This window comes from Ruditapes philippinarum, unplaced genomic scaffold (genome assembly GCF_026571515.1).
Source record: "Ruditapes philippinarum isolate M1 unplaced genomic scaffold, ASM2657151v2 ctg479_1_1_1_1, whole genome shotgun sequence".
In the NCBI taxonomy this organism is placed as follows: domain Eukaryota; kingdom Metazoa; phylum Mollusca; class Bivalvia; order Venerida; family Veneridae; genus Ruditapes; species Ruditapes philippinarum.
This window is the reverse complement of record NW_026865743.1, coordinates 167,833-184,890: the sequence shown is the minus strand read 5'-3', so window position 1 is coordinate 184,890 and position 17,058 is coordinate 167,833. Positions and strand designations below refer to the sequence as shown.

At 29.5% G+C, this 17,058-nt stretch overlaps 1 protein-coding gene across 2 annotated transcripts; it reads right to left on the bottom strand.

The window, feature by feature from the left end:
• Positions 1–1,935: 1,935 nt before the first annotated feature.
• On the bottom strand, positions 1,936–13,750 carry LOC132730154 (cardioacceleratory peptide receptor-like). 2 transcript variants are annotated; one of them, XM_060716013.1, is made up of 11 exons: positions 13,638–13,750; positions 12,024–12,349; positions 7,835–7,970; positions 7,309–7,412; positions 6,942–7,035; positions 6,280–6,422; positions 5,914–6,103; positions 4,871–4,999; positions 3,741–3,921; positions 3,400–3,464; positions 2,553–2,690 (listed from the first exon to the last, which is right to left on the bottom strand). In XM_060716013.1, the coding sequence occupies exons 2-11, from the start codon at positions 12,126–12,128 to the stop codon at positions 2,683–2,685; spliced, it is 1,155 nt and encodes a 384-aa protein (XP_060571996.1). In that variant the 5' UTR covers positions 12,129–12,349; positions 13,638–13,750; the 3' UTR covers positions 2,553–2,682. The 2 variants fall into 2 exon arrangements, with proteins under 2 accessions (XP_060571995.1, XP_060571996.1); XM_060716012.1 differs by lacking the exon at positions 3,400–3,464 and having other exon boundaries at positions 1,936–2,690.
• Positions 13,751–17,058: the final 3,308 nt, after the last annotated feature.

The window sequence follows — 17,058 nt, the reverse complement described above, 5'->3', positions numbered from 1 at the left end:
GTTTGAGTAAAATCAGTTGGGTTAATTGCTTAGGTTCTGTCCACATACTCTAAATACTTGGTTTTATCCTTTAGTGTTGATGATTGGAAAAAGGACGTTCGTCTTTAAAAGGGCAGTTTTGTTATCAGTCTGAGGTATAATTTCGTACTTCGATTTCATGATTATTTATTAATATCAAACAATTTAACACTTATTAGTAACTGTTTTGTCAATTTCTATTTTCTGCTTTAAAGTTAAAGGTTCATGTTAACAATGGTTGTCATTTATATTTATATGTAAGCCTCAAGATATGACTTGAAAATGTTGAGGGTGTTGCTTATATAAGGCCAAATGTAATAATGGTAAATAGATAATAAAAAATGTGCGGCTCAGGTTACCCGATCGACTTTATTTTAGCGCCGATCCTACAATTTTCTTTTATTGAATTTCGGTAATTTTTAAAATGACTTCTACTCCACCTGGAAAAAAATCCTTTCAAGCTGAAAAATGTCAAACATTTTAGTTTGTTTGCCTTAAAATTTCTTATTTTGAACACACACCGTTTCAGAAGCGCGGAACTCGGACGTACCGATATAATGCATGTCCTAAAATCTGCCGTCAGTGGGGGTTTTCGGCCTTTTTCCTGAATCTTAAACAAATCGTAAATCGTTTGTTATTCCCTTGATTCCCTTGACTCATTACAATATTCGCATTTTTATATAACAAATATACTCTATTTAAGACTGAATCATGATGTGACATTGTGCAATAAATGACAAGTTGATTTTTTTTTGTTAACGATGCTTGATGCAATTGCTGAAAACAATTATAGTATTCAAATAAATTCAACCAACAGCAACTGGAATTTTGAATGTTTCAGTAGAAGACGGACATATTTTTATGTCACAAATTTTCAGGATACCGCTTTTTACGATAAAAAAATTAAATGTAAAAAAGAATGTATGCTTTTTTAAAAGATGTGTAATAACACTAAAATTGAAGTTAATGAAGTAAAATTGCTTTGATATTTTTTTATATCAGGTGAGAACTAGCTATTTGTCAGTATGTGGTCCTCACATATTCAATGAATTGGTTTTGGAATTTACTCTTCCAATCTTATGAGTCTCTTTATATGGTACATAGTTTCCAAGTTTTGTCAAATTCATAACTTCCCTATGTAAATTTAAAGAGAAGAGAATGTGGATTCTTATTTTCTTCAATAAAAAAGGAGGACAATGCTTATTATGTTTAATAATAATGGAGACTTCAAAATATAGTTATCAAACTTCTGTGTTTGTGCACTTTAACCAACATCAGCACTGTGTGCTCAATAATGAGTTACTAGTGGTCAGTCGCCTTCTGTTGTACCTGATCTTCACACAGTATTTATATATCACCTGCATCAGCAGCATATACTTTTAATTCATGTTACCTGAACCACACATATTTTATTTGGTGTAAATTTATTTTGTCTTGCATTTATCATTTTTTGATTGTAAATGTATGCAAATGTTTGCAAACAGACCAAATAAAACATGTACACTGTAGTCTTGCAAAATAATTAAAGTAAAATTGAGGAAAAATGTATTTGTCGTGCCTGTAGGATTTCTCAGCTCGATTGTCTTACCAAAAGAAAGCCGTAAACATTTTATTGTGACTTAAACTTTTATTGGATATAACTTCTCTGTGTAAGGAATTTATTTGTATTACTTCTTTTCCAGGAAATGGATCTTTTTATGTTAAATGTTTGTGATAGGAAATTGTGTAGCTATTGACATTCGAAATTCTTACAGTAATGTATTCAGTAATTGTATTATTTCCATCAAATATTAATTATAATGTCTTACGTTAAAGTTGATGTCTATATATTGAAGCATCTATAATAATTTGACGATTAAATCTAACGGGTGATAGCAATATTAAAGCTAATGTGAAGAGTTTACTACTAACAGGATACTTCGCGAACATTCTTTTATCAATAAATTTACAGAAAAACCATAAACATAGATTTTTAAATAAGCTGCAATATTTATCTACATTGAAACAATTTATAAACATTAGCTTATAAAGCTAAGGCCAATGACACAATGTTAAAAAAATTCTACATATCTGATCTTTTCAATAGATAAATGTATCAAAATCTTCAAACTGAATCATCTGCTTAGCGCCATTCATCAAAACTTGTCTTTCATGCACATAAATGTCAAAATGGTTTTGATAAATCAGAATAAATGAAAAGTGTACATTAGAACAACTGTAGTATGTACGATTCTGTTATTGTACAATATGTATATGTTTAAATAAATATATAAGGCAAACATTCATAACTAAAGCAATAATTACAATATAATACACTTTACGATATTTTACCATCCCGCTTTACGGCAATAAGTATGAAGTCACACATTTCAATATTGTTACCATTTTGTAATGGCCGTTTATTAGAATATTCGCCAATCGCTACATAATGTGGTGTTCTTAGGGAACATGTGTCATTAGTAGTCAATGTTGTCCTTGGTGGTTTACATAAAAAATCCTCAGAATTTCGCGGTGATCTCCTCGGGTATTCGCTTACAATCCTCGGTGACCTCCTTATATAATCACCACATGCGTCAGTATAGTTTGAAACTTCCGAAAAACCTGAACTTCGTGGTGTTTGACCATCTTGGCAACAACAAAAGGAGGATAGCCAACGAAACATTCTTAATTGTCTATAAAGTAAAATAGAGTAAAATTATATTCCGGTACAAAATGATAACTTTACGAGTTTGTATTCTGGTATATACTTAAAATACTTTAATGTTCTTAATGTTGCAACTTGTCAAGTGAACATATGCTTTGCATTCTTTATCAATGTTTTTTAATCAAACGAGTTATTTTTTCCACGGCTATATAATCCATAGACAATAACATATTTATAAAATTAAACAAATCTAAGAAATATTTTGTGTATTTCTGGATCTGAAAAGGACTGCACATGCATTTGAAATTTGTGCATTATACATTAGTTTATTTTCAAGCATGTGACCGTGAAAGTTTTTTATATAATAGTGAACATCATTATATTTTGTAAAAGGAGCATGCCGAACACTTACTTTTTCTAAGAGTATAAGCCAAATTTAGTAAAGTAGTAATAACATTATTATAGTTAATCCAGTAAAGACATATATATCTAAATAATATAATGAATAATTATAGTTGTAAAAATGATATCCACAATGTGTGAGACAAACAATTAAATAAACTAAAATCTACTGCTTTGATATTAGTAGAAAACATATTATTTCAAAAACAACAAAACAGAAAACTATCTGTTCTTTACTAATTTAAAAGCCTGATAATGAACAAAGTGTTAAGGAAATATGTTAAAAGGTTAAAGGTTAAAGATATGAGCTACACATTCAAAATATTAGGATTTACCATCTCTCCTTATGATAGTACGTTTTGTTTCCATTGTAAAACTAGAAAACCTAGCGTCTCTTCTCCTGGTAAATATCAAATATTTAAAACTGACGTATTTGCACGATTTATCTATATTTTTTTTTTTGCTTTAAATTATAAAACAACGGCACCTATATTAATACATACCTATCATTATTGAATATAAATTTTATAAACCTTATCATCAAAGCCAGGCAAAATAATTAAAACAGCATCCTCAAGGGATATTTGATATTGCAAATAAAAGTTCTTACTCCTACATTTTGTAAAATAATCAATAAGGGAACAGAAACGGAACAATAAATACAACTTCATCTCACCTCAAATACCTGCAAATTCTTGTACTGAATATTCCATATATTATTGGGTTAGCTGCACTGTTTAATGGCGCTAAACTCTGTATAAACGTATGAGTAGCTATAGTGGCCTGTGTTTTAGGAATGATACCAAGAACGCTCAACAAGTTGAATATGAAATATGGACTCCAGCATAGTATGAATGCTGTGAAAAAAAAGAAATAAAAGTGTGTTATAAAGTAAAATATAAAGTTACTTATGTTTAATGGAAATGAACATAGTGACATATTGGGTATATCTCCATATCAAACATAGATAATACTTTAAATTTGAAACAATAATATGAGGACAAACAAGTCTGACGTTATTAAATAAATCGTGCCTACAGTGACCCTCAACAATGAAGACATTTTGCTCTTGTGTAATAAATTAAATTTTGTAGTTTTCTGTACAAAACGATTTAAATCAAGAACAAAAATACGTTTCCTATATTTCAGTAAACTCTTTAAATATGACATTTGTTTGTTTGTTTGTTTGTTTCATTTTACGCCTTTTTCCAACAGTATTTCAGTCATATAGGCGGGTAGTTTCCTAACCATCGTTCCTGGAGAGTAACACCAGTACTAAACTACCTTCCTCCGCGCTAAACTACCAAAGCATCTCCCGGGGATCGAACCCACGCCAGAGAGGTAACTGGATTAGAAGTCATCGACTCTAACCCCTCGACCACGGAGGCGGTCAAATATGACCTAAATAACAGAATAAAGATACTATCATACATTTAACTACATATCATGTATTTACGTGCTGGATTTTTATACACTCCTATATATGACCTTAGTACATGCAGTAAGTACTAACAATATTTTAACCACACCTTTACTTTTCTTGTTATGTTCCTCTGCCAAGAAATATGTATATCCGTAGATAAAATTTCAAATGAAAAAGAAAGCATCGGACGCACACGATGTGACCGGCCAATACATAATTCAATTACAATATACCCTTTAGAGCTCATAAAGAGTTGCTTTTCTTATGTATTGACATCTTTCCAGCGTTTTTTCTAACAAAACAATGATCTTTTCTTAACTTACGGTAAAATCTAATCCGCATAACGAATTAACTTTAATAACATAAAATAAAGTCAAGTATACCTGATACAATGGTAAATGTCATTTTGACAGTACGAATTTTTGCTTGTGGAATAATGCCTTTAGAACTGCGACCACCGCTAACTCCACTTCTTACTCTATTTGTTTTTGGAGAACCTGTTGGGGTGCAACCTTTAGTAAAACGAGAATTTCGTATGAGCATGTCATTATTAATTATTTCGTATATGCATTTATTATCAATTATTCATAATAGTCCTGATTTTTTCTTCAATGAGAATATCGTTTATAATTATTATAGATAAATCTGTTATCCGTCAATTTATATATAGGATTAACGCACGTTTTTCCGTGTTATAACGTGTGCAGAGTTCCAAAGAACGGTTGGTGCTCAGAACCGAACAAAATTTCGAATTTTAATTGATTTAGCAAGCATAACATTGGATGTTTATTAAGTCAAGAAAAAAACATTAAATTACTCTACCCAAGTCAAAACATGACCGTCAGAATCCTAGAATGATTCCAGATTGACAGAAAAAAGATCAGTGACATCAGAATCGTTTTTTTTTTCAAGCACACAAGTTCATAAAAAAATCAGGCACTAAACATTATGACAGATATGTGTTTAAATTGACAACTGTCCGTTTCTTAGAAAGGGCGACAACCAATATTAGCGGCGATGTCTATACGCCGTATTTCCGGCATTGTTACTTGAATGCTGCTCGCCGTTATGCGATTGAGGCCCTCGACAAAAATAATTTCATTATAACAAGAGCGCATTACTCTTCGGCAAACAGGCGAAATCGTCATTCTTTTGTTTGTTTATTGCGCATAGGTAAAACCGGGCTTTAATAAGAGTGCGTGACTATGTTAACACATTGTTTTGTTCCCGTTATGACATGGGTAAAAGATGGAAAAATAGCCGATTTTTTGCTATAATATTTAAAAACAGTGTAGATTTATACAACTGCTACATATCATTTATGAATATGTCTTACATAATGGAAAGAAATCTTCAAAATTATTTAGAACAATAAAGCATGCTGTTTTTCAAATTAGAACGTTTTATAGGCAAGTAGTCATACTACCGTTATTTGCAGCAATGTCATGAGATGAAGACACTAAGAATTTTTTCTCTGCGGTATAAACTTGCTTAGGTCTGGTGGTTTCTAAAAGATGACTGTTCTTCCATATAATAAGGATAATTAGCAAGTAACACCCGGCAATTATCAAAGCAGGCAATATGAGAACTGCTGTCATTACCCCAACAAAATACACCTGTATAAAAGAAAACAATGAAATATTACATTTCACATTTTATTAAAGAAATTGGTAAAAAGTATAGAAGTATAGTCGGAAAAGGATTTTATTTAAATGAACTAAAACCGACTTTATTAAGGATATTTAGTAGCTGTTTTTACATCTAATGATTGTAAAAGAATGTTTTCACATACCAACCATATCCAATCGTAGTCAATAGGAAACTGTAACCAGCACTCCAACGTGCCCTCCGGAACTCCAGAAAATACAAACAACGGTACAGAAAATAGTGCAGAGAGACCCCAAGCTACACCAACAAGAACTTTGCATCGGGTCCCTTAAATTACACAAATATGTATGATCAAAATTTGGTATGTAGAGCTCTCTCTCTCTTTTGGTTCATTCACTGGAAAGGTTGTTTGTATTAAAGAGTTGATTTTAAATTCACATGAACTGATGTTTCCTAATTGTTCGCTTTGACAGAAAGAATCAACCAAAACTAAAAGCTGTGATCCGCCATAAAATCGGTCAGAAGATAAATTCATTATCTAACAATCATGTCACTTAGAAAACCACCGAGTTCTTGAAAATTCAGTGTCAATTACACCGTTCAGGATTGTTGTTACGAACTGTCTTAAAAAATCAATGACTTCATACAATAGGTGATTTTTCATTTCTACTTTTTTTAAATTAACATTCCTTTACATAAATTATTAAAAGACATATTTGATGAAGATAAAAAGCTAATTTGAATCGTTGGATAACTTATCTTGTAGTTGACTTTCAAGAGCAAACGTTACAGTACGCTTATTTTCTATCAAGTCAATAATATAATAGCTATAAAAATGTTACTTACAAGTGGTGGAAAAAGACAGTGGTCTTGCAATGGCATCATACCTATCTATACTTAGTGCCACTAACATATATGACGAAGCAAACATAACAAATGCCTGAAAATCAAATCGTGCATTGTTTGAGTGTTTTGCATAATCCGGTATTTTCAATTTTTTTTAATAAGCTTATAAATTGATTTTTGTATTGTACCTTCGTAAGCGTTTAATAACAAAATGTAAATTTCTATTATAATATATGCTTCTATTATTTTATATTATGTTAAAAAGAACATAGATTTATTAACAATGCTGTTTTATCTTAGATTGTCTCACTTATTCCAATTTAAGCATTTTTTGTCTATGATTCTTTTTCATTTTAGCTTTTCTCACCTGTGCAAATTTTAACATTTTGCAAATGACGTCTCCAGCATACCATTTTATCGTTATTTTCCAGATGAGGTCACCTAATACAGTAATGAGACCAACTGATAAATCTGAAGAAAACAATTATGAAACAGCATTTACTGATGGATATATATTATATATGTTTTATATTTTATATTCATTTGGCTGTCTCTTAAATGACCATGAAATATGTTTTTTTTTATTTTGCAATTCTTTAATAATAGTTTCAAGGTAGATTTCATATTTATTTAAAATAAAAAAACAAGACTTCAATGAATTCAATTTGAAGGTTTACATTTGATATATACAGTACTTTAAGTAACATTGAATTCAATCAGTAATAATTGGATTGATGTTTTTTTAAGATGCTGTTACCGATGCGTTTTTTTACCGAAATATATTCATATGTTTTCATTTCTAAAATTAACGGACAAACTCAAAAATGTTTGGTATAAACATTTTGCTATACGGTATGGACAACAAAACAACAACATATCTATATCCACGATACCTGCTAGAGCCAAGTGCATGATAAAGAAATGCATCCTTGAGTGTGTGCGCTTCGACAAACCAAGTGCTAGTAGCACTATAGAATTTCCAATAACAATGAAGAAAAACAAAAACGACAGGAACACAATTTCTTCCGTCTGGATAAAAAAGAAAAAAAATCTTGACAGATAAAGATATAACTTATTATATTATAATATTTTTATATAAACATGTGAAAACGATATAACATTAACAGGAATTAGTGCCTTTTTGAATTTACTATTAATATACGGTAGAGGAAAGTTAGAATTGCTTAATAAAGGGTATGGGTGAAAGCAATTCACGTACATTCCAAAACATAACAAACTTATGATCAAGTTAAGAAGTCTTACAAGACCTCCACTGAAGTCAAAAGCATACAATCATAAAATATATATTATGTTTAATAGATCAGCTGGATACGCAAAAAAATGCAACAGATAATGAACAAAATTATAAAAAAATATAACCAAACATCGTATATTTGTGATTTGAGTGAAAAGTATTGCAACGGTTTTCAATTGAGGATAATTTTTCACAATAAGAATAATTTGTGTAGAAAGACGGAGAGAGCGAATGAACATAAGTTATTGGTCTAGACATCCATTAAATGGAGCATTTATCATAAAAAGTAGTCCCAGCCCCGTTCAGTAAGTAAAGAACTCTGTTGCGCCCCTCTTATCTCAAATATTTTGATTTTAATAATATAAAACCTTATTATTCGTTTGTTTTTATGTTAGAACAATACAATTAAAATAACTATTTAGTTATAACAATTGAGACATGCATGTAAACCCAAATTCACTAACCAGCTTTCTAACTGAACTTGTCACACAAATGTACTCAAATAACTTGACTTAACTTAACTTTACCACCCGGTCGCATTAATACAATTTAAATAATAGTATCCCTACTTTTAAGGAAGAAGTAACAAATGAATTGTTCCATATTTTGCATGTTACCGCTCATGTAACTTTAAACCAACATCAACGGTTACAGAAACAAAACAATACGGACCTTAATTTCTAGAGACGTAAGAAAATTAAATGAAGGTTATGTTTTAATGTAATCACTAAAACTTAGGCAAGTGTTAAGAATCTGTTGCACAACCTGTTGCTTTAATGTGTTTTAAAAGAATGCAACATTGTTTTTAACAATCATTGTACATGTGCATATATGTGCACACAACTGTTATTTAGGCTATGGTAGCTAGAGAATTTTTTTTTTACTCATAATCGATCATCTTTATGACTGAAACTTATAATTATTTAGTTATGTCATCATTTACTGATAACTAGTGATACTAATGATTTATAATTAGGTCTACAGTTTATAATACCTATGTATTGTCTCCATTTATTGAAACTTGATTGAATTATATATAAGTATAAATACTCCTACATTAATTGATAACTGATTGTGTTACGTTTATAGTATCATTTATTGTTTAAACAATATTAATATGCTATTTATTCTTCTTGTTTAATTTTCAGAGAGCCATGCACTCAATTATCGAAAATATCGACGCTTAAGATAAGATATTTGCATAAGTGTGCCGTCTAATTATTCTTCTTCATTTATAATTTACAAGAAACCTGAAAATTTACCATCAATTTTCATAGACACCTGTTACTCTTTTTCTAAGTCTCTGATATCAAATTTTCATGTATTTTTACAATATTTTGTATTGTTATTACAGTATGATAAAAATAATTTTGCAATTCTATATGCTTCTCTTACAAAAGAAAAAAAAAAACACAACAAAAGCAAATAGACGAGAGTGAAAAATCATAATAGTTTTTAAGAGAAATAAAAAGATATGTAAGCAAGATCACGGACATTTTGTTATTTATATCATTATTTTTTTAATTAATTGTCATATTAGAGAACACAGCTGTGTACTGAACCTAATCTCATTTAAACTATAGTAATTGAATTACTTTATTACAAAAAGTGTACTAGTTTAAATTTATCACAACCGGGCAAATTATTTTTAAAACATGCAATTTCTATTGATAGAACATACTTTAATTTTAACTTGTACATGCTGTTATAATACATCGGTCAGTATTTTATAAATACAAACATATAATGAGATTTAACCTACTTTAATTACAATATAACACGTATAATTTATTAGCCGTTATTTATTATTTCCAAACGTTATTATCGCAAGAGTTTTATATCAGGTAATTTCAATTCCAAAATGGATAAAAAACATTGATAGCAAGGTATGATGTTATATATAATATGTGTATTTAGTTTTCTCTAGCCTTAAAAACAATTTGCTTTAAAATTCATTTTGTTTTCATACGTTTTTATGAACATATATATTCCATTTAAATTTCTTTAGAATGATTTTATCGGACAGTTTATTGTGATTGATATACAATAGTATTCTTAACAGAACTTGCATATTTGGATTTATTGAAAACTATCGTCGATAATATATTTGCTAAAGCAAGAGTTTACTACTAGGAACACAGAATTCAAAAATAATGCACAAATATTCTGCACTATAATTGTGTATCGAATATATTTATATTTGAGTATATTTGTTTAAATAATTTACTTCTTTTTCAAAAATTGTAGTCTTATAATTACTTTTATAATTCCATTGGGTATGCATTTATGGTATAATGATAGTAATTATGCCTATTTTGATTAGATTTATGATAAATTTACGTCTGTTAACAATACATCATGGTATTGTTTAGTTATCATTACGCTGTCAGAGAAATATATAGGTTATCACCTACATTGTATCAGATCCAGTTATTTTACGGTAGTGATTGTTTGTATAAGTTAAATGTCACAAAGCCATGAATCGATTATTTCTAGCATGTTTAATTATTTCAGCGGCACTCGTTGCTGAACTCATTAAACAATGTATAAATACTAATTGTGTCTTTCCATTTTAGGATATTTTAGATATACATGTAGTATTATGTATCTGTTAATTATATCTAGCACTTATTGTCATAACGAAATATAATCAATGTCTTAAATGTGTGATTTAACGGTGTTTATTTTAAAAACAAAATGTCTGTGATAAAACCAGAACGTTAAAAAAGGTCTAATCTATTGAGATAAAAAGGGTAACAAAGATGCTCGTATATGTTAATTATATTTAGATAATTTCGTCGCAGAAATTAAAAACAGTAATTATATATATTCATTATAATAATGTTAAAATTTGTGTGATATTTTTGTCATGAAAATCATTTTAATTTTAGTGTTAATGTTTCATTTCCTTTTATAAACTAACAAGTTAAACAACAAATATGAAGCAAAGGAATTGTCACACAAGGTTATCGAGTTGACTGAGAAGGAATCTGATAGGTGCGTGTTAGGATGTTTTATTTTGTTCTATGTTATAACATGTTTTCTGTCGTCGTAATCGTCAAGGACGAGACAACAGACATCTGTCCATTTTTATTTCCTGCCTTATAATTTATCAGATTTATAGGTTAACTTACATATTGAATGTGTTTTCAATATTCAATTCGTAAATGCATTTCTGTCCTAAATTTTTCTTAAGTTGAAAATGTGCTAAAACATTTTGAAATTTATTTATATACTTAAAATGTTTTTCAATTTAAAATTTTGATTTTTCCCCTCAGTATGCAGTGCTTACTAGAGTGAAAGTTACCATCACTCCAAAATTTATGTCTATTTTGCAATTGGTATTTGATTTATCTCAAACATAATTCGAATAAAACGTCTCACAGACTGATTCAAGTGTAAATGGTATTTGAAACGTGATCCTTTCTTGGCAACCCATTTGAATCAAAATTTTAGTTTTGCCTTGTAATGTCGATTTGAATGTACATTGTAACACATTGAATATACATGCACATTGTCAATTACGCATTGCACTGATATGGTCAATGTCACATTGCATTTACATTGCCAATGTCACATTGCATTTACATTGCCAAAGTCACATTGCATTTACATTGCCAATGTCACATTGGATTTACATTGTCAACGTCACATTGCATTTACATTGCCAATGTCACATTGCATTTACATTGCCAATGTCACATTGCATTTACATTGCCAAAGTCACATTGAATTAACATTGCCAATGTCAAATTGGATTTACATTGTCAACGTCACATCGAATTTACTATAAAGGTAAATATTATAATATATTACATAAAACTTACCTGATAAAAGTAGAATGGATTTAACTTTTGATCTAATGTACTATTCGTGTGGTTACTGGAAACAGTTTCATTAACTACAGCGATTGGTAAAAATGTTGTAGCCATAATTCCCTGTTTTTTTCCTTATAATAGTTCACTAGTCCTATCTGTCATCAATCAAATGATCAATGCTTATTTAAACTATTATTTTACATAATATCAAAATATGTGTTTAAATGTTAGAAACGTGTGTCGTTGTTGTTAATTCGTTTCAATCGATTCGTCTTGCCAATAATTTTCCAGATTGATAACAATTTGTCTAGGCAACTGTTTACTCTTTGAGGTTTCTGGAAAGATAAGTAATTCTAATTTATTCACAGTGCAAATGGGTTTTTCTTATTTTGATTTTGATTAGATTAGTACAGTATATTGAAAATAAAGTGTTTTATGTAGAAATGTATACGCATCATGTGACTTGTATTTTTTGAAAGTCATTTATCAACTATTTTAATAATATATTTCCTATTAATCTGTTTTTTTCTATCTTACTCATTGTTTTGTGAAACAAAAATGCAGAAATCATTTAGAAAGAACTGTTTACAAAACCAAATACAAATCTGATTTTCAAAAATACAGATACGGGAGTAACTGTAGGTAAGAAGCAGTTTTTAATTTCCTGTTCACAAGAAAATGGGAGAGGTTGTATGAGAGTGATTTATAACAAATAACGTCAGTTGTTCGTTGCGTGATTTACATATTTACTTATACAATTTTCTGGAAAAAACTTCTCAGAGAAAGTCTTGCTACGTAATGACCTGTCACAGAAATTAATAATAGACGAAGCTGTTCTCTAAACAATATAAACTATACAGAAATAAATAAAAACATTTATCGTCAGCAGTGAAAATTGGCGTGCATTAATTTATTAACATCATGAAAATATCTTTAAAATTATTTGCTACAATTATTCCATCATTAAACATATTTATTTTAAAATGATAAGAAAAGAATTGTGTCTTCCAAACTAACGTAGACAAACTTATTTTTCGATGTTTTTAGAGTCCAGCCATAGCACATTAACTTCTGAAAAAGTACTTTTTATAAATTATATTTCTATTTCATTCCAATGAATGTGCTTAATTCTTTTTTAGTAAAGACAATTAACAACATGACCGTTACATTGTCGTTTAGTTTCACGCAAACAACATATTTCGGACTTAGTGAATAGAATCTGGTATAAATAAACGAAAGCGATGGCAACAATAAAAAAAGTTTAAAAATGCTGATTTGTTAGATTGTTTATGCTCATAAGAATATATGCGTTGCTTGAAACTTACGAAAATGTATAATGGAATAATTTAAGCTGTATAGTTTTGATATTTTCCATATTTAATTGGAATATATCAGCTTTTATAAGTTGTTAGCGTTTATAAGATTACAAGAATAATAAATAGTTTTAATACTTTTACCATAATCTTACATTATTAAGCGTCTACATATAACATTATTTCATCGTAAAAATCATAAATGATATCAATATAAAAAACCTAAAATCATAATATAGTTCCGTTTCGTTCTCTTCCTATTTTATTATTAAAGGCTAATTTTTACTAAATATTTATTTCAATTACTCACAATCTCCTTTAATCCCTTTTTCCAACAACCGTTAATAACTTACGAGAACCAGCGTTTGGAATAATTTCCAATGTTTTCTCAGATTTTCACTTCTGTTATCTGCCTACCGTGACAACGCCGCTTTTAACCAATGAAATCAATGGTGTTCTTTCTCGAGTAGTGCGTGCATCTTTACAAGGAAAGCTGTTTATAATAGATAAACTTGTTTAGAGCTTATATACAAGCCGTTAAGTTTCGCATGCTTCAGTATATAAAAGACTAGTGCAATATTTCTGAAATAAGAACTAGAAATTTGTTTTTAAATCCCAATAAGAATCATGAAATGTCGGTTTTGAAAGTATTACACATAATTTGTGAATAATACTTTACTCAAAGTTTTAAAGGAAATGTGTAAGACATAGTGTCTCGCCCATTCGTTAAGTGATTTTCTTCCTTTATTATTTCCCCTTATATTTCATTTATACAATTCATGGTTAGTGTATATTATCGCATTATTGTTTTGGTATATCACTGCTGTTCTCATCTGTAACAATTCCCGTCTATGCCCTGTTTTTGTACGGTAGTCTTTGTTTGATTGGACGTTTACTTAACTGTATTCTGTAACCCTCGTTTAAATTTGGTGATTATTGTTTTAATTTTCTAAATCCTTATCCATTAAATGTTTGCACGCGTTATTATGATATTTCTCAATTCTGTTTGAACAATATTGATCTATATAATATTCATTACATTTGTATTTCATACAGGTAAATATGCATACATAAAGCAAAATACTTTAGATTAAGTCATCGGTCAAATTCATCAATCTCTGATAAATAATCTGTACAGAAAAGAAAAATAGTAATCAAATGAATGTATTTTATCTATTAACTCGGAAGGAAAGACAATTAGAACAATTATAGAAAACCTTTGTTCGGTACTTTATCATATGATGTATTTAATCATTGCATAAAATGCTTTTAATAACAATAATGGAATGCTGCTACAAGATATACAATGTCAATGCATCATATACTCGTATTCTATCAAAGCGATTCTGTATTTATCACATATTTCCTTATGTATTCTATCAAAGCGATTCTGTATTTATCACATATTTCCTTATGTATTCATTGTACTATAATGAGCGATTTTTTTTCTGAAGAATGAAGTAAATCCCGGAAAAAAGGAGAACAATTCGTATGTTTATGAAGGGTATTAAGTTTATTTAGAACAATGAAAAGCTATGTAAAATTGCATTACTCAAATTATTAAGTGGAGTAAAAGAGGTAAACGAAATAGTTGTATTATGGTAATACTACTGTTATATTTACTGTACTCACCATCCATTTATCACGCTTGCAATTACAATATAGACATTCCGGCGATTAACTTGCAACATATGACATTATTCAATTACTGAAAAACATAAAAAGTCATGGCTAGGTACCAAAGTGTGAATGTTTTTTCTTGTCAAAATAGCTGCACAGAAAATGGTCGCCATCCCCTTTAACAAAACTTTATATCTGTATCATGATTTAATCATAATTCTCTTCACTTGAATGCTTTAATGAAAGTGGCCGCCATATTACATAGTGAAAACATCGAACATCATTTTAATCATTGAGAATCATTAGAAGTTTGAAATACTAGTAGCTTTTTTTACAGAGACAGAAATTTGTAACGTTAATCATTTAGAATGAGGAGAACAACAATTATCAGAATAAAGGGTCTGTTGATATAGTTAATTATAAATCTTCAAAACACCGGGAAAAGTGCCGAATTTAACGAATATTCATTATGATTTCAATATCTAAGGTATCAAAGAATTGATTACTACGCAAGTTTGAATGAAATACTGCAAATCGGAATCAAGTTAAGTGCAAGTTTAAATGTCATAAAGGAAGATGGAATCATGCAAAATGCAATTTTCAATGTCATTAAGCAAGAAAGATTGAATGCACAATTTCTGTTCCATAATAGCTATTGCACAACTATTTTCGTTTATATATTGATTCAATACTTCATCGGTCAATTAGACATGAACAACTGCGTCTAAAATCAAAGTGCTCAACGGGCTTTTAAAAGAAATTTAACTAATATTGCCGAGTGTATATGCAGTATATGCAACATATAAAGAAGATATCATTCAATATGACTCCATTCAATATGACTCCATTCAATATGACTCCACAAAACAAATAATAAGGCTACCTGGTAACGGTAATATTATGCTGCCCACGTTCCAGTGTAATAATTACGATAAATATTTCATGTGACACTTGTTTACTTATGCTAACAAAACATGATCGTCGGTGTCATCCGGCACTAAAGCAGAAAATGATAACTATAAGCTGTGCCGCGTCAAACATTGCCATTTTTTGCTGTCATGAGCACGGTATGGAGTAAATGAGCACGGTATGGAGTAAATGAGCACGGTATGGAGTAAAAGGTAAACAACATGTACATTAGAATAAAGATATGTTCCAGGTAATTTCCTTGAAATTGTATCATTAAGCGTCGGACATACAGTCAATGTCATGTTATAGCATAGGCAAGATTTTAAACGTCATCAACCACTAACTATTCCCTGTTTGGTGTTGATATGTAAAATGACGATTTTTTGCAAGGCCGCTTACACACACTTTAGATTTATTTTAATGCTTTAAAATTTAGTGAATGTATATTTCCTTGAAATAAAGTTTCGTATTTTACATCAAATTGATTGAGATACAGGCTTGCTCGTAAAATGTTTGTTTTAAAGTGATTGTCCACGACTCGCATATTTCTAAAAGACGTTGTATTTTAGAAATAGGAGTTGTATAACACGGAAATGGTGGCAGAAACAATATCAATAATAATATTTTGTCATTGTAACTCCTAAGGGACTTGTTATTGTTTGATCATTTATCCCAATAAGAACTTAACGGAGGTCATTTACAAATTATTACAAGTGAATGTCATAATTTTGTCTTTGAAAAGCGAAACTAATTCCGATATTAACGGGAACTTTCACAACAGTAGTTCACCGATTAAAGTTATGCAATTTATTAGAAAAAAGGTAAAAGCCTCTTGGTTTATATGAAATAATCAATGCAAAGTGAAATAAGAGCAAAACAAACTTAATTTTTATACATATTACATTTCAAACAAACAAGGAAATCCTAAGCATATAGAACAGAATAGAACAGAACAGAAGATTTATTTCGTCGTATGCATGGTACAACATACAAATAATGCATGGCAATAATATCCATTATAATTATAAAGTATACATAAAGTATACATTTACATGTATATACAGCAGTATTGCAATTTAATCTCCGTTAAATAACTTTTGTCTTTCTAAATGACTTTATCAAATAAAACGCTTGATCATTTAGTAATAATTTGTTCTCTGTTTTCATAAAGTCAACATATTTCATGATACGAGGGATGATCC

Excerpts from the sequence above, each read along its gene's own strand:
- LOC132730154 (XM_060716012.1), bottom strand. The coding sequence starts at position 12,128 with ATGGCTACAACATTTTTACCAATCGCTGTAGTTAATGAAACTGTTTCC. Across the intron at positions 5,000-5,913 it reads TGACATTGCTGCAAATAACG|GTTGCACCCCAACAGGTTCT; the intron begins GTAGTATGACTA and ends GTTTTACTAAAG. Across the intron at positions 2,691-3,740 it reads AGAATTTGCAGGTATTTGAG|ACAATTAAGAATGTTTCGTT; the intron begins GTGAGATGAAGT and ends TTTACTTTATAG.